Source organism: Mus caroli, unplaced genomic scaffold (assembly GCF_978045245.1).
Source record: "Mus caroli unplaced genomic scaffold, Mus_caroli_1 scaffold_18, whole genome shotgun sequence".
Classification (NCBI taxonomy): domain Eukaryota; kingdom Metazoa; phylum Chordata; class Mammalia; order Rodentia; family Muridae; genus Mus; species Mus caroli.
Genome location: NW_028227273.1, coordinates 63,983,844 through 64,008,973, shown reverse-complemented (window position 1 = coordinate 64,008,973; position 25,130 = coordinate 63,983,844). Strand labels below are relative to the sequence as shown.

General features: G+C 54.1%; 1 protein-coding gene across 1 annotated transcript in view; it reads right to left on the bottom strand.

The window, feature by feature from the left end:
* Nucleotides 1-20,588, bottom strand: part of Mdga1 (MAM domain containing glycosylphosphatidylinositol anchor 1) — a 56,610-nt gene extending 36,022 nt beyond the window's left edge. The window contains exon 1 of the mRNA XM_021149662.3: nt 19,626-20,588. Within this exon, the coding sequence (XP_021005321.1) occupies nt 19,626-19,692 (67 nt within the window). The 5' untranslated portion in view covers nt 19,693-20,588. The remainder of the gene's footprint in view (nt 1-19,625) is intronic.
* Between the last annotated feature and the right edge of the window lie 4,542 nt (nt 20,589-25,130).

Genomic DNA, 25,130 nt, shown 5'->3' with positions numbered 1-25,130 from the left:
ACAAGCAGGCCCCTGGGGACTTGCGGACCAGCTGGCCTTGCCAAATCAGTGGGCCAATCACGTGTCCAACCAAGCTCCCCCTCACCTCTGATCAAGGCATGGGTCCACACCTAAGGATGAGCGGCCCGCCATCACCACCACTGATCTCCCAAACAAGCTGGTTTTATATCGACAGATGCTCATACACTGCCCGTTGGCAGAGCTAGAAGCTCCTGGAAGAGGCAGGTCAGCTTACCAACCATCTCTCTGAAAGCAGTGGACAGCTTGTCTGTACCACAGTCCCTGGAAATGTTCTGCACTTTCTGCGCCTCACTGGAACACATGCAAACCAGCAGGAGGTGGGCCAGGTGAAGCTGGAAAGCAGGAGGTGGGCCATTTGTCAACTGCCAGTCAGCAGCCATCCAGGCTCTGGGACAACTCCTTCGGCCACCAGGGAAGACTTCTGAATGAGAACCTTTAGGTTCCTATGCATGCAGGGACACCAGTCCAAGCTCAAGGACAAAGTGCAGCGGTAGACAACACAGGGCAGCAACTCAGAGAAGAGAAAGCAGGAAGGCCCCAACCTCAGGCAGAAGCCTGCTAGATTAAGGCTGTGAGTCCTGGGCTGCCTAAGGTGGGTCTGAGGAACAAAGGCAGAACTTTTGGACTTCACAGCCACATGACCCTGGGCAAGTTAATAAACCTCCGAGCCTCAGTTTCTTTAACTGCAAGATGGGCAACATTGTTCCTCACACTCCACCAGGAACAACATCCCCTTGAGGATGGAATGCTGGGCACTAAGCGCAGGGATTGGTGCCTGGTAGGCACTCATTTCTGCTCTATTTCCAGTTGGCAACAGAGCCCAGGGCCCTCTGAGAGCCAGTCTCGAAGTTCCACAAGAGGAGTCAGTAGAACTGAATGGGGCGCTATTTTAGCAGGATACTAAAACCATAGCAGCAAGGGAAGCTGAGCCTGGTCACCAGTGAAAGAGCACCCGTTGATGTTGGGGGGACTGAGGCTGCTACCTAGTAGCCTGGCTCAGGGATTTGGGGCCAAGCTCACTGGTTTATTCATTCAACATCCTGACTGGTTCCCCATTACCTAGCTCCAACATACTCTGCCATTTTCATGTTTCTCTCAGCCCTGGTCTCAGCCAGGACCTTAGAATCTGATTATAACCCAGTTCCCATTCCTTATAACTATACAGATCTTCCCAGTGGAGATACAGGCTGGGAAGAGACACAGGCCTGAATGTGGCTTCCTGTCCCAACTGTGACAATGATTGCTGTGTGACTTGAAGCAAACCATAATAGTCTAATTTGGAGCCTCAGTTTTCTGACTATAAAATGGGCAGGATGTAAACAGTGAGTGTTAAACATTTTAGGATGGGATATCCTGGGCACAGCATAGGACATCTGACCGACACTTTAGAAGGACAGATAGGAGGGGGCAGAATGAACCAGACTCACACTACAGCCTGTCTATTCCAGTGTGGACCCTCTTAGCTGCCTGAGTGGCTGCTATCCCTTTAAGCCTTGGACACAGGTCCTGGGGATCAGGCATCTCCTGTTGTACCAAATCCAAATTCCTATCTTAGAAGACAGAGCCTGGTTCGGGCCCTGACAAGAAGCAAGCAAAACAGGGCTGTGCTGAAGTCAGGGAGCCCTGAAGACTCCTGACCCCAAAGCTCAGGAAGTCACCCAACCCCAGAGCACAGGGCTTGTTGGAATTTTGGAAGGTACCTGGGACCTTGAGCCCTTAGACAAAATGGGACAGCGATGGTTGGGTGGGAATCCTTTCTACTGAATGTTCTGGAACTCGGGGTTAGGGGGAGGCTCTGTGCCAGCTTTTCACTCAGCTAACCCCCCACAAAAATAACATGAGGCTCACGGCATCTGGCTAAAAGAGACATCTAACAAAGTGCTGTGTAAACTGTAAAGCCCGGTGCAGATCTAGTCTTGTTATGATCGTTAGGTGCTGAGAGGTCCAAACGTGGCCCCAGGATATGAAAAGTAAGAAATTAAAAAGCACAAGAGCGTACCGGGTCAGACAAACACGCAAAGACGATCAGAGTCGTGTAGCCCGGCTGTGCGTGCACCTATCCAACTGTCTCAGTGCCGGAAGCTAGACGTTTGGCGAGGAGACCTCTGAAGAAATTATTTCAAATGGAAAAATCACTCGCATGAGGATATTCATGGTGGTGTTATTGAAGAGAAAAGCAAATTGGTACCTGCTCGGGAGCTAGCTGCGTAGAAACGGTGACCCAAGCCTGGCCCATCAATGCAGAGGGTGCTACCTGCCCATTAAAGTAGCAGGGCCGAGGGCTCTGTCAATAGCGTGAGACGTGTGCGGGAGATAAAGTCAGCAGAAAGAGCAGAAGGGACGACTGTTTACAGCTATGTAAAAATGTATCGACAGGTATGGGCAGCGAACTCGAATGAATGGTTAATGTTTGATGGGCACAGGGGCCGGCTGCTTCCTGTGAAGTTGTTTAAGTGGTTCATAATAACAATAACAACACTGAAAGCAAAATCAATCTTGCAGCTCGAGAGCTGGCAAGGCCCCAACTCCTGGGATGGAAGAAGAAAGAGGAGAGGCAAAGAAGAGAGGATTAAAGACTGGAGGACCCTTTCCCTCTCCTCCGGATGCTTTGGGTCCCCAGTGGAGCTCTCCCCCTTGGGATGCTCTGAGCCAACTTCAGGGAGGAACCACAGTCCAGAACTTCCCAAGACCGCCTGCATGTGGAGTCACCAGTGTGTTCCTGTAGGCCAGAATGTCACCCTAGCCACCTGGGGCCATGGGAAGGTTCGCTCCAAGGTTACGCTAACGTCTTGCCACCTCTCTAGAAACTGGCCTCTGGAGCCAGCACTCCCACAGGAGCGGGACACACTGTCTGATGTCCTGATGTACCTGTCAGTCAGGAAGCTCCCAACTCTCCTTCTCCGGTGTCCCATATGCCACCCCCTTGTGACCCTCACCTGCTCAGTCTTTGTCTCCTCTACGCCCCTATCACCAGCTCCTGCCTGGACAGTTAAAGCGGCCTCCTGACAGGTCTGCGAGGCCTCTTCCCTCACCCACTAGCCTGCCTCCCTCACCACACAGCAGAAGCAGCAGCGACCTTTAACAGCATCCGCATCTCCTTCATTCACCCCTGTTCCCGACTCACTTAAACCTAAGCAGTCAAAGTAAGTTCAGCACCCGCTGCGTTAGTTTCTTTCCTCCCAACTGTGACCAACCACCTGACACGTTACAAGAGGAAGGGCCAATCACCTGACATGTTACAGGGATTGGTGGTGGGGTTATTCGGGCTCCAGGTCCTTGTGGCAGTGGGATCATGAGGTCACGCTGAACCCACAGTCAGAACACAGAACAGTGCACACTTTCTCCTCCTCCTTCATCCAGCCCATGCGGTTAGAGCTGCCTGTCTTCAGGTTGGGTCTTCCTATCCCAATCAAACCTTTCTGGAAATAGCTTTATTGACACTCCCAGAGATGTGTCTCCCAGATGATTCAATGACAGCAGACAGTGAGGATCAGCCACCATCCTGCCTTTCTGTCACCTGTCACCTCACATTCTACTGCCCTTCTCCCCACTTCCTTAAGGCAGGTCAAGCCCACTCTTACCTCATAACCGCCGAGGTGCCATTGCCCTGCTTGGTTAAGTATTTCCAACTCTCCAACGCTCTCTCAAGCAGTTTCTTTCAAGAGACCTTCCCGGGGCACCTCACTTACAGCCACCCTCTGTCCCCCTACTTTGTGAGTTATTTAATAAAACTCACTGGGGGGCTGGAGAAATAGCTCAGCAGCTAAGCACACTTGATGATCTTGCAGAGGACCCCAAGTTTAATTCCCAGCACCCACATCAGGTAGCTCACAATTGCCTGGAACTCCAGTTCCAGGGGATTTGACACCCCCTTCTGGCCCCTGTGGACAACTGCACTCACATGCATGCACACAAACACACATACACACACACACACACACACACACACACACACACACACTATTTTTAAAAGAAATAAAACCCAGGCTGGAGAGATGGCTCAGCAGTTAAGAGCACAGACTGCTCTTCCAGAGGTCCTGAGTTCAATTTCCAGCAACCACATGGTGGCTCACAACCATCTGTAATGAGATTCAATGCCCCTTCTGGTGTGTCTGAAGACAGCTACAGGGTACTCACATACATAAAATGAATAAATCTTAGAAGAAGAAGAAGAAGAAGAAGAAGAAGAAGAAGAAGAAGAAGAAGAAGAAGAAGAAGAAGAAGAAAGAGCCCATCCATGCCCAGCCATTTTCTGTTCTCTCTCCAGGTCCCTTCAAAGCAAACATTCCTGAAGAGGGGACATGTTAAATCTCTAAAAGGACATGCCATTTTCTTCCAAGAGCCAGTTTAAAAACAAAACCCATGATGTCTGGGAATCTATTCTCTTTAGCATCCAGTATATTTATAAACCAGGAAATAGAATGCCTGCCTTCCTCTTCCAGCACGCTCCTATTAGTTGTTTTTTTTTTTTTTTTCCTCCCATTACTGAAAGGTTTCTCTTCCCTGTTTTGGGGCTGTGAATGGCACAAACCGTAGGATCTGATTATAATGCTCACAATGCCCACAAGCCAGCTGTAAAGAACCAGGTGGGCGATGGATGGGTGGAGGGCTTGCTCCTGGGGCTGAGGACTCCATAGGAGGCAGCTGTGAATAGGACATGTGATGGGGCTGGCTCTCAGGAAGGGAAGAAGTGTGGCATTCCCACAAGACCCAGGTGGCCGGTGGATCTGCGCGAGGCAGACACACCGGAAGGTCACAGGTATCAGGGATGGTGAGGGCACCTTTCACCTTTCACCTTTCCAGACCCACAGCCTTAGCCTCTTGCTCTCTATCCCCAGTACTGTGTCATCTGCCTGTACACGGAGCATGCCATGCCTCTCTTCCGGTGGCACTGTGCACGATGCAGCAGGGACTGTGATTGCTCTCTGGGTTCTCTCTCAACCTCTCTGCCATTAAGCCCTCCCTGGACCAGCCAATGGACTAGGAACAGCTTAGCACACAATTCTTCTCATAGGTAAAGAAATCGAGGCATGAGGTGAAATGAAACCCTGTCCAAGTTTTCACAACGGCTGAGGCAGGACCGGAACCCAGGAGCCAACCTAGAAGATTCTGCGGCTTCCCTTCAGCCCATACTGCTCCACCACACACACACACACACACACACCTCGAGCAAGAGAGATATTATTCACCCGATGTGGTATATTTAGTTGCGTGATGCTGAAATTAAATGCTGGTGGTATCACCTGAGCCTGGCAAGTCACGTGCAGCAGCTGACCTCAGAGCTGCCAGCCGCTGAGACCGTAGTGTGAAGATCTTCTCCCCTCTTGCCCTTCCTGGGGCTCTGAAGGAGGGAAGGAAGCTGTGAAGGAGGGAGGGGGCCGCCATGCATGTGGGGCCATTTGGCCAACCCTTCCTAGAAGCCTTCCTCTCTGGTTGCCATGGCATCACTTTCTGAGAGGCCTGGACCTGAGGGAGGCCTGTATGCGAAGAGCCTGGAAAGGGACTGCAGTAGCCCCAATCCAGAAGCTTCAGTCATTAGGGTCTCCCCAGTCATAAGAAAGGAGCTGCTCTTTGGGGTCATGGGGGATGTGAGGAGGGCCAGGCAGATGACTGAGGGGACAAGATATGCCTAAGAGCAAAAGGAACAACCAGGAGAAACTGAGGTAGATGGGGAAAGCAGGGATTTCTCTAGCCCGGTGACCAGAATACACTAGGCGTTTACCAAATGTCGGGGGGGAGGAGGTATTTATTTTCCTCTCTCTCTCTCAAGATAGGGGTCTCAGGTAGCCCAGGCTGCCTTTGAACTTACTACATAGCCAAGGGTGACACTGAACTCCTGGACCACATGCTTCATGTCCCAAGTGGTGGGATCACAGTGCTCATCCACCCAGTCTATGTCCTGTCAGGGATCTAACCAGCAACTCATGCATGCAAATCTCTACCAACGGCTCTACATCCCCAGCCCTGGAAGCAGGTATTAGTGAAGGAGCTTAAAAGAGACTCCCTGACTAGGCCACCAGCAGAACATTGGCTTTGAGTAAGCCCAAAGTAGGAGCCTGGGTCAGGAAGTAGTTGCACAGGAGCCCTAACATGCTGGCTGCCCTTTGAGCCATGGCTGTCCACAACCGGTTGGCCATAGCACTTCAGAAGGCAGACCCCTCCCCCAGGCTACTGCTGGGCCCAGCTGGGGACACTGTGGTCCTGCACCAGCCCAGACTCTTTCCTGGCAAGGGTGCCCTGGGTGAGCGCACGCCTGGCACAGGGCCTGGTGCCTGGGAATGATGCTCTGGCGGGTGGCTTTGTGTTTTGTGAAAACCAAACCCACAACCAGGCCCAGGCAGCCAAGCAAAGCCTGCCGGGAAGGCTGGCAGGCCTCCTTCCCAAGCTCCCCCAGGAACTATGGGTAGCACCAGCTGCCACCCTGGCTGGCACTGGAGACCCGGTGGACAAGGCCTGGGTCCAGCTCTGGCCTCCCAGCCTGACCCCCTTCTCCCTGGACTAAATTGGAATAGAAATGAGAAGGAATCGCTCTCCTCTGTTTGAACAAATTGCTATGGATCCCTCACTGTCTCAGGTCAGGGCTCTCGATGGGGGATATTTTCACTTGCCGACTGCTAATAGACTCAGGAGAAGCTGCTGGATCGATTGCGGCCGGGAAAATTAGCCATGAGCTCCGGGCCAGCCTCGGCCTGCCCCTGCCCCCCACCCCAGGTCTCCTGGTGGGGGAGAGGAGAGGGCCTCTGCCCAGCAGGGATCAGAGCCCGGAAGAGACAGGTTGAACCTGGGGTGCTGGGGCTGAGCCTGGTGGCTGCCAGGAACCACAATCTGTTGGAGGGCTGGGGACAAAGGTGGCTGCTCAGAATCCCCAGGGAGGTCCCCAGGGCACACATCCGTCCATCTGTATGCAGCACCAGTACCTGTCCACGCACACACTCACATGTGCCCGCCAGATTTCCATGTATGAGAGAGAGATAAGAGGCTCTGCGTGAGGCAGCAAGAGCTGTCAGGGTCCATGGTGAGAAACACTTGCCAGTCTCATGTTTGCCTTCAAGAGAACTGGAGGGCGGGGTGGGGCGGGGGCAGGGGCAGGGAGAAGGCAGGCTCACCACCTGTTTCCTCCTCCCCTCCCAAAGTAAAAAGGAGCCACACAGGGGTATTCTGACTCTGGGACTCAGGAGCCAGCACCTACTGGCCCACATTGTCTGGAAAAGCTAATGCAAGGTAGGGTGGAGCTTGCTGTAGCTTCTGAATGAATCAGGAGTGAGGTAGTTTGAAAAGGCACTCACATCTGCTGGCTATCCTGCCATGTCAAACACACACACACACACACACACACACACACACACACCCATCACATCTCAGTTGATGTGAGCTCAGGTCCCACTGAGGAGACAGAACAAGGCCACCGGCTTTCTTCACCTGGCCACCAGTTTCTGCTGCTGAAAGATAGAGTTAATATAATGAAGCAGATCTGAGCTGTGTGTATATATAGCATTTATGTGTGACATACGGCAGGTACTCACTAAGTGCTGAATTCATCTGGGGTCCCAGTTGGAAGCACCCCAAAAGGCCAGAGGTGTTCCTCTGTGGTCCCTATGAAAACTGCAGCTATTCAGGGCTGCACGACAGCAAACTCCTGAAATATATAGACAGAATTCTGTAGACCTCAAAACTCAGCCTGTTGGGCCAGGTGCTGCGCCCATTTTGACCTGACTTTGAATTCTTCAGAGCTGGAATCCACTTGCAGCACTATCCAAAGTACCCTGGGGACCCCTGCTTGTCCTCACGAATCCTTAACCCTGTCCCCTCCAAAGACAGGTTCACCCTTATCCTCAAAAGAGGGGGAAAGGGGCTTGGCAATGGTTCTCAACCTGTGGGTCGCAACCCCTTTGAGGTTGTTGAATGACCCTTTTTTCCAGGGGTCACCTAAGACCATCTGCATATCCGATATTTACATTACAATTCGTAACAGTTGCAAAACTAAGGTTCTGAAGTAGCCACAACACTAAGTCCTCACCACAACACGAGGAACTGTGTTAAAGTTAGGTCATAGCATTAGGAAGGTTGAAGACCACTGACTTAGGAGAAACCCACGCCCTAGGATGAGCAGCTCCGGAAAGAGGCTTGAGCCTATGGCCTCCAGCTCATCAAATCAGGGTGGTTCTCCATCAACAAAGACCAGGCTGAGGGGTGGTACCTGCTGTCAGTGCCCCGTGTCCCTCTAGCCATTCACTGTGTGGAGCTTGGCACCACCCCGGACAGAGGTGGGTGTGTCCCCACCCTAGGAGGAGAGGTGGCAACAAACCAGAGCTCTCCAGAAGAACACAGGGAACACTGGTTTAGTCAGGCTCCTCAAGGGAGGGGGTAGCCCTCATTTCCAGAGTTCACTTCCCTGCTTCAACCCATGCTACCTAAAACTTCAGCTCCAAGGGAGCTATGATGGCCTATGGTGTCCCCCGCTGAAGCATCATGGTTATAACCATGTTCGCACTATGTCTAACCAACCCCTTCCCTTACCCCAAACACTGGCAACCTTTGGATACCCCTGTGCCTGAACTACCTACTCATTAGGACTGGACCTGGACTTCAAGCAGGGGTTATAGCTTCCAGGCCTCCCCGGCTGGAGATGGTGCTGTCCCCTGCCAGCTGGCTGTTGACTGCATGGCGGATCTTGTGGGAAGTGTGTTAGCAAGCTCCTGTCCTGCCCCACCCACAAGGAAGCATTCCATTAAGGCTTCCAACATCCATCCCTCCTGACTCAAAGCAAGCACATCACCCCATTTGGGAGGGTGGGCAATGAGGCAGTGGGAGATTTGGAATGGAGTCCCTCTACATGGCTATAGATGTCAGCCTGGTCACATTATGGCTGTGTGGTCTTCACACACTTTTCTTCTCTGATCTCAGTTCTTTTCCTACAGAGATCCAGATGTGCTGGGTTGCATGAGGCTACAGTGGTGTGGCTGAGCCCTGATGCCTGCATGAGGCTATAGTGATGTTTGCTACACCCTCTAGTGCTCCTGCAGTTGCTCTATGGGGAGCCAGCCTCACCGCACAGGTCTTTCACTGATGCAGGACGATAACTCAACCTTCCCCAAGGTCTCCTGCATCTTACTGGAGCATTAGAACCGGACCCAAGGGATCGGGCCACTGGAATCCAGTTCCCTTCCTGCTCAGCCCTCCCAGGATTCCACTCAGAGTTGGAGAAATGAGCCTCTGTCAAGATGTCAAGACAAAAAAAGGCTGGAGCCAAGGACAGATTCGGGCACACTCAGGTTATCCGGGTCTTTCTGACATCAGGTTATGTTCTAGCAAGTTGCAATAAGGTCAGACAGTGGCAAGAACTTCCCAAAATGAAGGCCCAAAGAAAGGCACAGGAAGTTGTAGTGGATCTTCATGCTCTCATGAGAGAGTGGGCTCCCTAGAAGTTAGCAAATGAACTCGGTCACCTCAGAAGGACTTCCCAGCCCTTCAGGGTCTGGTCCTGCAAGCCAGGAAGTTTCCACTCCCCGGGCCACAAAGTTCAGGCTGAAATGAGACACCTGCTAGTGGAGACAGACTCCATGGAGAGCCTCCAAGCCAGGACAGAGGGGTTGGGAGGGCAGGGGGGACTTGGGAAAAGGGACAGAGCCACAAGCAGGCAGAACTCCAGGCAAGACTCTTACAGGAAAGTCTGAGTGACTGTAGACAAGTCACTTGCCTGCTTTGTTTTGGGTCTTCTCCAAGGCCTTGTCTCACCTGAGGGAGGTCTGCAGAGGGAGCGGATGAAGTGCGGCCATTCTCACCACTCAGACCTTCTCAGTCAAGTGGGAGAGGAAGATGGTTCAGTGGTGGGCAGGGTGCTTGCTGCACAGCTGGAAGGCCTTGCCGCTATCTCTGGTCTCAAGTCTCCTTCCACACTCAATCTCAGAGATCCACATCTGGGTGACCTGAGGCCATAGAGGGATGGCTAAGTCTGCCACACCCCGTTGGGACCCCGACCTCTAGCCCCTACCCCCAGCACTGCTTAAAACAGCCAGGCTTGGGCTGGGAAGATGATCAGTGGTTAAGAGCATTTGCTGCCCTAAGCAGAGGACCCAAGTTCAGAGGGCGCCGGACACCTACATCGGGCACCCACAGTCACCTATAACTCCAGCCCCAGGGGACCTGATGACCTGTTCTAGCTTCCAAAGGCACACGGAGACACCTAACTAAAAATAAAATAAATTAAAAAAAAAAAAAAAAAAAGATAAAGGGAGACAGGGTTGTATTCACGTTCTGAGCATGCGCCACCAGGCAGCTCCTCGGGGGCTTGCCGGTCCAGCCAATCAGAGAGCTGCAGGTCAAGGGGATGAGCAATTGAGCCGGACCCCTGACATGGACATATACAAACTTCCAACTAGGACAGCAGCCGACTGGAGGCTGGTGTCTCGCTCTCCACCCATCTACCTCCATATCTGTCTCCTTTTCATTTTATTATAGCCTCCCTTACATTTAAAATGGCCAAGGAACCTGAGGCTGCTCAATGTAAACAGAAGCCACCCGGGGGCTGCTGAGAAAGCTTCTCAGAGGAAGGCGGCTTCCTGGATGATGCTGGCACACGACTTTAATCCCACCACACAGGAGGCAGAGACTGGCAGACTTCTGCGTTCAAGGCCAGCCTTGTCGAGTTCCAGGACAACCGGGGCTACACAGAGAAACCCTGTCTGTTTCTTAAAAAAAAAAAAAAAAAAAAAAAAAAAAAAAGACTAGCCAAAATGTCAGACATGCTGATTTCAGTGTGCATGACAACTCGGGGGGCACTGATATTTGTTGGGCTGTCCTGGGTTATCTTATGTGCAGCCAAGCCGGGGACTGTTGTCTAAGCAGAGACCCCGAGGTGGAAAGGGCCTGGAGCATCCCCTGGACCCGAGGAACCAGAGAATGAAGCCTCAGGGTTTCACAGGTAAACATGATCCCTGAAGGACACCAGGGCTCCTCATGCCGCTTCAGGAATCAACCCATCCCCCCAAGAAAGTCTAGGGAACCAACCAGTCAGGCAGTACCACAGGAGCCTCACAGTTGACGTAGTACAGGCAGGCATGAAGTCTGTCATTGGGCAGCTTTGAGTTAAAATCCCGACTCTACCACCTACCTGCCGACTATAGGACCTCGGTACATCACTCAGCCTGACCCTCAACCTTTCCACTTGGAAAATGAGGGCTGTGGGGAGCGCCTTAGGGATACACACACACACACACACACACACGTTCCTTTCAGCCCTTAGCTGGTTTGGGCTGAGGATGCTCTGTGGTTAAAGGCAGGAATAAAGTGGTATCCTGATCTCCCTGCCCGAGTCTTCTATGAGAACCATCCAAAAGGCTGCAGCTGGTGGCTTCAGGAATAATAAGGTGACTGCATTAAAGCTCCCAGAGTGGGGTGGAGCTTGCCTGACCCTCAGCTTAGGCAGTGGCCTGGAAGTCCAGACATGCCCTGGAGACATCCCAGGGAGAAGATGCAGCTAGGCCTGACTTGTTCTGATGTAACCGTGTCGATCCAGGAAGCCTCTATGGTAAAGCATCAATTTCAGGGCTTCCTGTCTGCAGAGCTCCTGCGGCGGGGGGGCGGGGGGGGGTCCAGCCTGCACTGTGGATAACTTCCTGAAGACTTAAACAAGCCACCTCACCATTTCGAACCCACCAGATAATCCTAGCATCCTGGCTGGCTCTGGGGCCAGAAAGGAACCAAAAAGAGCTCGGGGTAGCCTCTCCCAAGCCATCAAGCCACCACCGCACACCGAAGCCACCACCTTCTACCAGGGTTAGAGGAGCAGGACTCAGGTTAGAGTCACTTCCGGCCCCCATGGCCCTCCACACTTCTCAAATGTGCAGCCGCCACTTCCTACCTCAACACTCTGCTTCCGTGCTGCACCCACTCAGGGACGTTCCTTGTCTGCAGCCACCGCCTCTGCTCCCAAGACAGTCCCCATAGTTCACCTCAGGGCTGCCAAAGTACTGGCATCCCAGGGAGGCTTCCCTGTGAACCCCAGGAGTGGCAAACCCACCTTCCAGACAGAGAAACTGAGGTTCTCCTTGAAGAGGCAGCCAGGTACCCATTGGGCCCTGACCGCCTGCCAATTGCCCTTGTGAGGCAAAGAGCAATCCACTGATACCAGCCAGTGTCTCTGCTAGGAACAGCCTAGATCTGCGTTTTACCAAGGCCCTCCTGAGGAAAGTTGAGGGACCTCCAGCCCTCAGTGGAGCCTGAAACACCTCCTCCTCTACCTCACCCAGCACCCCGCAAATCTGCCCCTGCCTTCCAGGTCCCCCATCCCTTCTCAAGCCGCCGCTGACATGCCTCCCAAATGAGATCGACTTTATCTCTTCCCTCTTTTCTCCCTAGACATGGGTACATTTCAGGACCCTGGCCTCAGCCACTAGCCCCATGGACACATCCCTTCTCTGGTGATGCCCATATTGCTCTGTGGACATAAGTCCAGGCACATAGTAACCTCCTCTGATCTGCATTCTCCTCACACACCAGCCTCCCTGCCACCCAACCTATGCACAAAGCTCCCCTTCAAAACCACACTCAGCGGCTAGGATCGTGGCTCAGTAGGCAGAGTCCTCGCCTAGCATGCACAAAGCCCCGGGTTCAGTCCTCAATGCTCCCAGCTCTTCTAACGCAAAGGCAGGAAGGACAGAAGTTCAAGGTCATTCTTGACAACCGAGCCAGCCCACCTCAAAACAAAACCCCAGCCATTAAAGCTATTTGCCTAGGTCTTTGTTTGCCCGTCTGCCCACTGACAGAAGTCTGGCCTGGGCAGCTTCTCTTCTGGGGTTTCACGCTGGGGCAGGATCAAGCAGCAATTCAGAAGCCCAGCCCTCTGCCCTTTTCACTCCCCTGCCCCAAATCTGTCTAATCAACAGCTTTTTATTCTGCCTTTTCCCACTGTGAGCCCGCTCCCGCAACTGCAAACCGCGGGCCATTGTCAGCTCCTGTCCCCGTGGGATCTCTTTCCCTGCCTCGCTCTGGTCTCGTGACCGTGTTCTGCAGGGTCTCCACTTCACCCCTTTCCCCTCCTTCAAGGAACTCAGTTGAAAACTTCCCCCTTGCTCTCCTCTTAGGCCCCAAACCCCTGCACCGTGCCCCATCCCACTTAAACTCTTTTTTTTTTTTTTTCACTTATAATCCTTGTTTCTGCAACTGGTCACATGGCTTTAGATGGTTTTTTTTTTCCCACTTAAACTCTTACACAACCTTCAATGCCCCAGACATCTGACCTGACTAATTCTCAGACCATATCCGCTCCCCTCCTTCCTCCTCCTGCTCTTTCTCTTCCTCACAACAGACTCCTGAATTTTGTCCTAACCAGCCAGCTTTTGTCCGTGCCCCAGGGCCTTTGCACTGGCTGTTTCCCCAAGCTGGAAGGCTTCTGTAGCTATCCGTGCGGTTTCCTCCCTAGGCAAAGATCTCTGCTTTGGGGACAGTTCCCCAGGGATGGTCCCTATCCTCAGCCACCGTGTATGAACTTGGCCCCCCATTTCTCTCCTCGGTCCTCTGGTCTGTACCACACTCCTCTCAGTAAGATGAATTACATGCCTGGTCTTGTGCTATGGTCATTCTCTCTCTCTCTCTCCGTAGCCATGCAAACTCCGGCAGAAACAAGAGCTGGTTTTCACCCCACCTCCCCAAATCCACTTAGATTCAGTTCTTTTCGTTCCTTCACCCAGCTGCTCAGCCAGACCAAAGAAAGCTTCAAGAGAACTCTGCACCCTGCAGGGACCCCAGAAAATCTCTTCACACTGCCCCACATCACCATTTCCCTTCCTGCCAAGTCCCTCCTGCCGGTCTTCCCAAGCCACCCACCAACACAGGTTTTGCAGTCCACAACTCTGGGCCCCATGCAGGGGCTGCAACTCTATCTCTCTGAACCTCTTGTCTTTTTCAGGGGTGATATGGGCTTAGGAGTCTATCTCTCCTGAAGGCTTGGTGCAAGCTGGAGACAGTATGCATATTCATGATCTCCATCATCACCATCACCATCACCACCATCATCATCATCCCTTGGCCTTCTCTGATCGTCACAGCCCTGATTTCCTTTCAATCAATGCTTGGCCAACAGGGTGACCCTCTCTTTGTCCAGGGTCTCCATGTTGTCTTTGCCATGAAGGGTTTATGGGATCTTTGTGGCACTATTCCCTCCTTCCATGACTCATGTCAAGCCCAGAACCAGCTTTACCAGAGGTGGAGACTCAGTAGTTACCGATACCTCCCCAAAACATAGCTCCTCATTTTCCTTCTCCCTACCCAGAAGGCCCATGGGACCAACACCGGGGACCCCCCTCTTACCAACTGTGCCACCCTGAATAGGTTACCTATGACTTTGGACCTCAGTTCAAGGACAATGCCAGGCGTCCTGTGGGCTCTCAGAGTATCTTGGGAAATGAAGGCCACAGTCAGGTCAAGCCTTGGCAGGGCACGGGGCTTCCACTATGGATGTGATTGGCCATCACCTTCACCAAGGATACTCCCTAAAATGGGTCACTCTCCTCTATACTACAAGATGCTAGGGAGAGCCATACCCAGTGCATGGGGGCTGAGTTTTATTTTCTGACTTTGTTTTGTTTTTGTGTTTTTGTTTTTTTGAGACAGGGTTTCTCTGTCTGTTTGCCCTGGCTGTCCTGGAACTCACTCTGTAGACCAGGCTGGCCACAAACTCAGAAATTCACCTGCCTCTGCCTCTCAAGTGCTGGGATTAAAGGTGTGTGCCATCACTGCCCAGCGAGTTTTATTTTCTTAGACTTTTGTGTATTCCTTGATTGTTCTGCAGAGCACATGTGATATCCAGTCTTAGGAAAAAGGAAGATTCCATTGTTTAAAAATAAATAAAATCCATTCCTTTGAGTTAAGCACAGCACTCGCCTGCCTCCTGCATCAGTTATTAAATGCCACGTGGGCCCCTAGTCTTCTGACAGCAGAAAAGGAGATGCCGGCCAGAGACCGTACCTAGGTTTGTATAGAGGCAATTGTGTAGAGGTATCAGACCCCTCCACACACACCGCCTACTATAGCCAGGGCCCCACAAGCTCAGCAGAGTCCCACAAAGTTCTCGATGGCCCAGAGAAGAACTGAGTTATCTTGAAAATTCAGGAAGTGTGGCTTTATCCATGGTGGGTGCCCTTGGATTCTGAATCAGGTATGTGAGAGTTGGAGAGAGCCCCCTTCCACCCCAAGCAGGGGTCTCCTTTTGTAATGGGGTGAAGAGGCCAGCAAAGAAAGGGAAGCAGCGGCGATATGGTGGCCAAGCCTGCCCCCTGCTGGCGATATCTGGAAGAACAGCACCAGCTTTACAACGAGGGGTCGGTAGGGAATAACACCCCCACCTCTCTGACTCACAGGCATCAGGGACTTACTCAAACTGAGGTGTCTGGGCAGGGAGAAGGTGAAGTGGAGCCTTTTCTAGACTGAGAGAGCTGAAATTCCATCCCAAGTCTCCCCAACTTTTGTGGGTGAGGTACCTTCTGGTCTAATCTTCCTGAACCCAGTCACAGGAAGTCATCGGGGTTCCTGTGGGGAACGGGTTGAGAGGAAGGGATCCTACACATTCCCCCTGGGCCTTAATACTCCAGGGCCCCTCCGTGCCTCCCGGGCAACCAGGAGAAGCTAGCCCTGCTACCACAGCCTGATTTCCACTCCCACCCCAGGTATCGATCTCCTGCATCATTCATTTGCCAGGCCTTGGCGGCTGTGATTAGCTCCCTCCACCTCCCTATGGAGCCCCCCGCCCAGCCCTTCATGTTCCAGCAAAGCAGAGCTAATACAGGGCTCTAAATGAGGCTTTGCCACCCGGCCTCAGCAGCTCAGAGCTAGACCTGGCCAATTACACGCAGGCCCCTCCGATAGTCCCAGACTGCCCCTTAAGGGTATTTTCCTTATTCTCACAATCCCTTCTAATCTAGCTTCCAGACCCCAGACCCTCACCCATGTGTGATACTCGGATACCCAGCCTGCAGAGTAGGAAGGGGCAGATGCAAAGCAGGCGCTGTATAGAATGACCCTGTGGGGAGCCCCAGGCAGGCTTGGGGGAGCTGCCAAAGGCAGCACAGGCAAAATAGCCTGGATTTGTGGACACAAAACAATCTTTTCCTCGGGCAGTGTCTACAAGAAAGAATGAAACTGGAAAGGGGACAAAAGTAGGCGGGACCTTCCTTGGGGAGTTAGGAAAACCTAAGCCTGCTGCTGACCCAAGGAGCGACCTGCTTCCAGAAGCCGGCTTCTCCGGGTAAGAGCTTATCCAGCCGCTTTCAAGGCAGGGGTGTGGAACTCAGAGGGAAAGGTCCCAAGTGTCTCCACCCACCTCAATACTAGAAACCCCACACTGGGAAATTCAGTTCCCGAAATTCCTCTCCCCTCCCCACCCCCATTCCTCAGAGATGGGGAGAACCTGACTTGGTGATAATTCTGTAAGCGATGTTGCTCTTGTCAAATTATTCAACATCTGTCTTCATGTTCCCACAAAAATTAGCATAGGATAGTAGTTTCTGATGACACCTTTGGTGAAATATTTTGACTTCCCCCAGTAAGTTGCAAACAACCTGTCTTAAGGAGAATGTCACTTCCCACTCCTGCATATTAAATAATCCAGGGGTTTGTTGTGTTTTTGCACTAAGCTGAATTCTGCTCACTGGCCCCTGCCTGGAAATCTAACTGCTTTGAGAGAATAGGAAGTCTCTGACTCTGCCTTCATAGAGCCTGTTACCTCTCCTTCACCAGCCTACTGTCTTTGTCACAGAACTAGACCTCTCTGGGGCCCACCTCAGCACTACACACACACACACAAACACACACACACACACACACACACACACACACCGGCCCAGCAGATTATAGGATCCGCCCTGAAAACAACAAACTAGGCTAGAGATTGAGAAGCAGGGAAGGAGCAGGCCCCGCTCCAAATGGACCATCTGGTCCCACACCCGTCCACTGTAGCATCTGTGGCCCCAAAGAAAAGCAAAGCCACCCAGTGGGATGCAGAGCCTAGGCCAGACTGTGAGGGCCTCCCCAATCCTGCTGCTGCTGCTGCTGCTGGCCAGCTTTAGAGCTGAGCATGGACCCAGCGGGATGCAGAGCCTAGGGCTCTCAGCAGCTGTCTCTCACTAGGACTAGTCTTGCCCTCCTTATGAGACAATCCTCAGCAGCAGCAGCAGTAACACAGACCCGGGATAGAAAAGCGGTAGCAGCTGAAGTCTATCCCCAGCACACACTAGCATCCTACCTCTCCCTCCTCCGTGCTAGTGAACCCCAGCACTTCAGACTCTTCCCTCTCTTGGGGCTGCAAGCCTAGGGCCTCATGTTCTCTCAGTAGGAACCTTAACTAAAGCCCTCTGTCTTGGTGAATACCAAGCTCAGGATACACCTGAGAATCTCACGAAGCATTGTCCTCCTGCCCTAACCCTAGCTCTTCACATGCTCAAACAATCTCATTGGCGTTCCTACAGGGTGCCGGGTACCAGACTGGGGCTGGATGCTGTGGTGGATGGCCAGGGTGGACATCTCCATCCCTGTATACTTCCACGCTCCCACTCGTTTGCTTCATCTGCTTTGGGGTTCAGAGAAATGGGTGGGATAGAACACATCCTGGCTCTTTACCACACTCCTTAGTTCCAATCCTGCTGACGTGTCACCAAGCTTTTGTAACCTTGCAAGGGACACTGTCCCCCCACCCCAGCTCCTGTTTCTCCTGATTCCCATTCACCTCCAAAAAAAGATGTCCCACTCAACAATCCCCTCTACAACCCAGCCTTGCCTGGAGCCAAGCTATCTAAGTTCAGGAGCAAAGAGTGCCCCTGAAGAACGAGGGTCGAGCAGACCCGGTATATCTACCCTTCCTGACTTGTAACAAGAGCATCAGGGACCCCGGCATATGAGAGATGGGACAGAGAAGCTTGAAAATGAGGGTCTACATAGACCATAGTTCTTGTTCCCTAACCTCTGTCCTCGTTGTTGGGGCTCCTAAGTAAACCCAGAGAGGACTCTTTAAATGTACATCGGGCCACCCAGATGAAGATGGAGAAACCCAAGCCAGAGAGCATGAGATAGTGTCATCAGACCAGCCCAAGGACGCAGGAGAAAGGTGCCGTTGACAGACCCGCACCTCAGGAGGGTGTGTGAGCAAGTTACAGTAGCCACTTGAAGGTGGCAGTGACTGAGCTGCTGATATCTTTAGTGATTCTGGAGAACAGGAACTCTGAGGCCTCTGGTATCTTCCCCTGCCTTGTTTTATAGCCCCCCCCCACCCCCAATACATAAAGCTCAGCCTCTTGCAGCATCCCTCCTGCCTGCCTTTTCTGGCCTATGCCAGGGGCCAGGCAGTAAGAGACACACAAACTAATTAAGAAGCAGAGTTTGGCTGGATGCCTGGGCTGGCCTCACCAGGGAATTAAGCCCAAGCTGTTAGAGCCCAGGAGCGTATACTTTCCAGATACCCCCTCCCCGGGATGCTCCTTCCTCCTGCCCGACCCAGTGAGAGACCCAAGACCTGAAGCTAGTAGCCAGGGGATATGGCTTCTGTCACCCACACTGTCTGGGTTCAACACCCTCTACTCTCAAAGAGAATAATTAGATTCTTAGCCCCAGAGAAAGCAGGAGAATCCTGCCCACCCCAGCCACACATCATTAGAAAGTAACTACAAAGCCCACCCTGCGGTGAGCAGAACGCAAAGTCAGGGCCATGGGCTCTGGGGACTGACTGACTTTCTGTGCTGTGCACGTCGGGAGGATGACCCTGGGTAGTATTGAACCAAGGAGTCTTCGGTGGGGAAACCCGCCGCATGGAGTGGAGAAAAGGTGATCAGAATACTCCATGGCGCGACTGAGCTTGTCTTGGGCATCCAAGAGCAGAGCTGCGTGGCGGGAGGCAGGGTTTAGACACGTAGCCGGATGGGTGCGAGCCGTGTGTGCGTTTCCTGAGGACTGTGGCTGAATGTGTCTGTGTGTGCGAGCAGGCAGAAGGAAGCTGGGGCTGGGGTTCTGTGGTTGGGAACCAGCGACAGGAAGAGCTGGCTCAGGAGAGGTCTGAAAAGGGATGCCGAGAACAGTCGGCGCCTGGGCTAAGGGATGCCCAGCATCAGCTCAGACCGCTAAGAAGCTAGAAGAGGCGATCGAGCCGCGGCCACTGCCCAGAAGGCGAGCCAGCCTCAGGGCCGCGGTGCTGGAGAGCTTCTCGCCCGCCAGCCGCGCACAACTCCGGATCGCTCATCGCCCGCTTCCACTCGGGAGGCTGAGCCGAGGGAGGAAAAGGATTCCGTGGGAACAGCTGCCCCAGCCCAGAGCTTGGGCTCTTCCCGGGTCTCCTGAGCTCTCTGTATTATTCTCCCAAGACTTCCGGATCTCTCTAGCCCATGGAAAGATTTCGGAAAGCCGAGACCTCACCCCGGCATCCCCAGCCTCACACCAATAGCCTAGGACCGGTTCTTGGGCTCGGGAGCAGCCTGCTCGGTCTCCCGGCGCCCAGGCGAGGGCGGAGACGCGGCCATCAGTGTAAACCCAGGGCTCCACCAAGCCCCGGCAGCGCGCACTTTGAACAAGATCTTGTAAAGTTTCCAGGCGGCTCCGCCAGGGTAGAGCGGGACGCTGGCTCTTACCATAGACTCCTTGTCCCCGACAGTGGAAGGGGATAAGCGCCAGAAGTAGAAGGCAGGTCACCTCCATCTTCACGGCCAGTGCTTCATCCCCGCGAGGCGGCGCAGCCTGAGAGGCGGCGGGGGGCGCATCCGCCGGGGCACCGCTTTGCCCTCTGCGTTCCCTCCTTTTCCCTGAGTCGCGACGGAGAGGGCGGCGACCGAGACTGGGAGTCTGAGCAAGCCGCGACTCGGCTCTGTCCTCTTCCCACAGGGCGGCTGCCCGGGTGGAGACGCAGGGGGCGCTGCCCCAGACCTTGAAGCCTCTGCGCACCGGGCGCAGCAGCCAGCTCCCTGGCCCAGAAAGCTCGGCCACCGAACAGTCCTAGGTCCCCAGGGCTGTCCACCGAGGGTGCTGAACGCGGGGGGACTTCTCTGCTGCGGCGGCCGCGCTCCGATCCAACAGGCCACCGATGCCTGACAAACTTGTCTTTTCCCCGCCCAGGGGACGCCCCTCCGCGGAACCAGGCCAGGAGGCCCGGACTCTGCTTAGGTTAATCCGCTGGCTCCAGTCCTGCAGTAGGTGTGGAGGGCTCCGTAGCCCGACCCAAGGGAACCCGGCTGGGCGCCCTTCCCGGAGGCGAGGGCGCCCGGGTCCCGGTCCTTTGGAGCGCTGGAGCAGCGAGGACTGGGTTCGGCAGCGGGGCGAGCGCTCCGGGTCCCCGAGTCCGCGAAGTTAGCCGAGCCGCCGCCGAGGAATCCGGGGGAGGCGATCGCGTCCCGGCGCCCCCGCGGGAATCCAGAGAACGATTCCAAAGCAAAAGGGACCGCAGCCAGCAAGGGAAAGAGGAAAGTTTGAGTCCTTTGAAAATAATTCGCGCTCTTGCGGAGGCCCGGGCTCAGGAGCTGCCGGCCGCCTCCTCTCTCCCCGCTCCTCTCCCGCCGTCTGGCCGCCGCCGTGGCATTCCCGGGCTCCGCGATCTCGGGAGAGCGGGGCTGCGCCGCGCCCCAAGTTGGGCGTCCCCGCCCCCCTCCCGGCGGCCTGGGCCCGAGAGGGCCCCAGCGGGCGGGGCCGGGCCGGGCTCCGGGGCACCGCGGCCACTCCGGCTCCGGGGCCGCGGGAGCGCTCCGCTCGCTCCCTAACTTGGGCTTCGCTGTGCTGCTTTCTGGTCCCTCCGAGCTTTTCATTCCGCGCTTCCTCCACCTCCCCACCACCACCACCCCGCCTCCCGCTCTCCCTCCTCCCTTTTTCCCTCCTCCCATCTCCGCGATCGGTCTCTCGCTCTCCCACCCTTTGTCGCTCGCTCGCTCTCCTGTTTGATTCCCCTCCAGTTAAAAAAAGGGGAGCCAATTAAAGGCAGCCCAGCTCGCCCGGCCCAGCCTCTGTCCAATTTCCTTGCTTCCCCCAGGACCAATTAGAGAAAACAAAACAGGGCTGGGGGAAGCAGTCTCTCTCTCTCTCTCTCTCTCTCTCTCTCTCTCTCTCTCTCTCTCTCTCTCTCTCTCTCTCTCTCTCTCTCTCTCTCCGCCCCCCATCTCTCTCTCCCTATCTCCGCCTCCCCCACCAGCCCCCTGGCAGAAAAATGTCAGAAAGCAGCAATGGATCCATCTATCCCGAGGACAGTAGCGGGAACGTGGGTTCGGCGCGGGCTCTGCAGCCGCGCACTCGCACACGCTCTCCGCCCTCCCTTGCACAGCCCAGGCTGGCAAAGCCCTTGCCGGGTGCAAACGCTCGCCGCACGCTCGCCGGGCAAGCACCGGCGGCTGGTTGCTGGGACGCATGCCTGCAGGGCACTGGACACTTAATGAATGTTTTGCACTTTGGAGAAGGCGATACTGGAGCCTAGGATCGGAGGGAAAGGCCAAGGCGTCTGCTTCTCCTAGACCAGAGCTGGCGCGAGAGGCGGTTGCCTGCTGCCGCTCTGCAGGGATGTTGGCTCGGCTTGGGAATCCCGCCACCTCCTCCACCACTACCCGCCCCTGGCAGAGCCCCAGCCCCTTTCCAAGCTGCCTCGGCCTCTCCCCGGGTCGGGCGCCGGGCCACTGCCAGAGACGCTGAGGAGGAGGACGCGCTTGCAGCTTGCAGTGTCCTAGCTGCGGCCCACAGGTTGCCAACAGGTTTGCCAGCAAGACCCCAGTGCCAGAGCTCCACAGGGACACCCAGGGTCCCCTTCAGCCCGCTTCTCTCAAATCCTGCCTACCCGTGAGACCTCAGGCGTGGCCAAGTGCCCTAGGGGTGTTCCGCGCTTCCTGCAGCCAAGCCGGGAAGCCTGAGTCTCCCCCCACTCCGAGACTCCGTCACCTTAACCCGGCCCTCCCCGAAGCTGTGACCAAGATGTAGTTCCTTCCAGACGCCCTTGGGGAGGGGCGTGGGCTGGGCAGAGAGGCGCGCGACCTCCCTGGCGCCTCCGATAGCGTCCTCCCTCCAACCGGGTCCTGCTAATCTTACCTGCTCCACCTGTCGCCGTTATTTATCTCGGCGTGAGCGCAGGGATTGTACTAGAGCGGCCCGTGGGAGCGCGGACAGCACAGCCGCAGCAGCTAACAAGCTCGGAGGTTAGATCCTGTTCAGGATCTGCTGCAATGGTGGATCCATGACCTCAGGCATCTGTCCAAACTCAAAGACCTGTTTCTGTTCACCCAAAGAGTTGATTCTCTTGCATGTAAATCAGCGCATGAATTAAAAATATTAATTATAAATCCCTCCCTCTCCAAGCCCACTCCCACCGGGATGTTTCTCCTCTGACCCTCCTGGGCAGACATAACCTGTTAAGGAGGAGTGGAAAGCACAAGGTGTTGCCTGGTAGGTGGGGAGGAGCGCCATCAGCCTGACCCTTCTCAGTTTCCTTATGGTTCATCCAGGCTAACCCGCCCTTGTTCCTGGCTCCTTTGTTTCTTTCCTACTCTTACTGTGGGTGGGAGTCCAAGGCTCAGTTAAGGGTGTCTAAACTCAACTCAGCAGATGCCACCTGGAGATTGAATGAATGAATTATGTCCATCGTGGGCCAGATCCCCCAGTCCAAGGCTCAGCCACATGCTCAGCCTTCCGTTAACTTGAAGGGAAATACATGATCTGATCCACAGACGTCCAATGTCTTCCCACCTACCTCTCCCACTCAGTCTGAAAGGGAAGTGGTATCAGAGGAGGGGGTGTTGGTGAGTAGCTTGGTTTTATTGTCCTGTTGCCATTATTGGGAAGCTTCCAGAATCCCCCAGGAAGCTCCCAGGGAGTCATCCTTGATGAGTCAGGCTCTCTCTGGCTTTGCCTATTCTGGGAAACTGTTGTATTCCTTTCCCAACCCCAAACAGCATCAAATTGCTTTTCTCTGGCCTAGCAGAGAGGATGGGTATACTGTCTGAACACATATTGGCCTGGAAAAGAACGAGGCCTTGTGGTGGAGGGCTAGGGAGGAGGAGAGCAGAAGTCCAGAGCCTGGCAGGCTGGGATTGAACATTTGCTGTGCTAATCCACTTGTGAATACTCGCTGTGTGTAGTGTAAACACCTCGACAGCCTGTTCATGTGTGCCTGTCAACTCAGTCATTTCCTCCCCGCAGTATTCCAGACCTGCTGCCTGGGACGGAACCTCAGAATTGACAGTGGCAGCCAACCTCAGAGGACACAGAGGACCACCAGGCTTGTGGTCCAGCCCTAAGCTGTCTGGGCCTCACTGTCACCCAGATATCAAGCACGTGGGACTTCTACCTAACAGTGGTTGAGAGAACTGGGTACCTGCTACAGGGGCAGAGGTTTTGTGTCGGGCACTGTCAGGCATCTAAAGGACTTACTCTTGTTCACAGAGATGCTAAGGATCCTAAGTAGCCAGGCTGAACAGCTTTGTGCCTTTCTCCTAAGGTTCCCAAGCTGCAGGTACGCAAGCCCAGAGGCGACTAGCCACACTTCCATAATTCTTACTGTGAAACTAGCATAAGAGCCAGCATCTCCTAGTTTCTACGAGCACTAGAACAGTGTTCTGGACCACACTTGAGTCTGGTAAGAATGTAGGAGCATGAGAGCTAGACCCCAAGACCTGCAGGAACGTCCCTGAGGGGAACCATAAGGAATCACAGGGCATGGGATCAGTCTGCAGCAGGGGACCTGGGGACCACCATCACTTCCTCACTGAAGAAAGCCTTTCTTCCTCAGAGAAGGCTCAGCACTTGGAACCCAGAACTAGCCAACTCTGGTTGTGTCTGAGATGAGCTAGGGAAGCAGGGTCCTAGGACAGGGTCCGGCATGGGGGGCGGTAGCTGAGGTCTCTAATGACATCACAGTTCCTAAACAGCTCTCTGGTCTCTTCTGCTCTCCTGTTGTGAGTCAGAGCCTGCAAGGGAAGCAAGGAAGAGTGCAAGTGCAGAGAGACTCGGCCTGGCCCCAGTGGTGCCGTCACCTCCTCGAGAAGTAGATTGCGTCTGAAAATCATACGGTGGCAGGTATTGATTGGATCGCACAGCAGGCTGAGTTCTGGTCAAGGGGAGGAGGGAATCTGGGAAAGGATGAGGAACGGTGAGAGTTATGACCCCGCTGAAAGACCAGTTTATTAATTCGAGCCCTAACAAATAGCCAATTAATGGCCCCAGCTGCTAATTAGTAAGCAGTTAACTTGTGTTATAAATTGTATAGCTCAAGACTAAGGATAATGCAATCTTTCCATGACACCCTGGATGGGGTGGGGATGGGGGCTGCCTATGGAATTTTGTCACCAGAGCTGTATCCCACCCCCACCCTCTATCCCCACCACACCCAGTTAGGCCCTGCTGATAAAACGCAGGTTTTATATGAGTCCACTCTTCTTTATGAGTGCCATTCATTGAGTACCCTAGGCGCTGTGGACTCAGCACAAACAAGAGAGACAAAATCCCTTCTGGAGGTGGTGAGATGTCTCATCAGGCAAAGGTGCTTTCTACCTATCAAGCCTGAAGCTACCAAGCACTGGTGTAAAAACAAAAACAAAAACAAAATTTAAGACAAAACACCTTCTTTGTGGAGGTATGAAGAGACACACACTAGGGCCAAGCAAATACAGAAACTAGCTGGTGTTTAGACAGTAATGTAGCTAAGGGGAGGCGGTAGAAAGCAGGAGGGTTGGACTTTGTAGGCTCCCACTAACACTGGAGCCATGATACTAAAGAGTAGAGGGACTGAGCGCACTATGATCTGGGGAGGTGGACACTTCCGGGATGAGGCATCACGTGCAAAGGTCCTGCGGTGGTAAGGAAGATCTGACTGCAGGTGAGGAGCAAGTGGGAGTGGCTGAGATCAAAGAGAGTTCTGGTTTGAACGAGAGTGTCCCCTGTGGACCCCTGTATTCAAGCACTTGGTCCCCAGTGGGTGGCACTGTTTGGGAAGGCTAAAGGGGGTGTCTCAGTGAAGGCAGGCTTTGAGCCACTTCCTGTTCACTCAGAGCTCTCAGCCCTAGGCTCTGGCCACCCTTACCAAGTCTGCTGCTTGCTGCCCTGTGGCTCGGCCATGATGGACCCATGAGCCCACATCAGCTCACTCTAGAGCTGTAACCAGTGCTCGCCAAAGA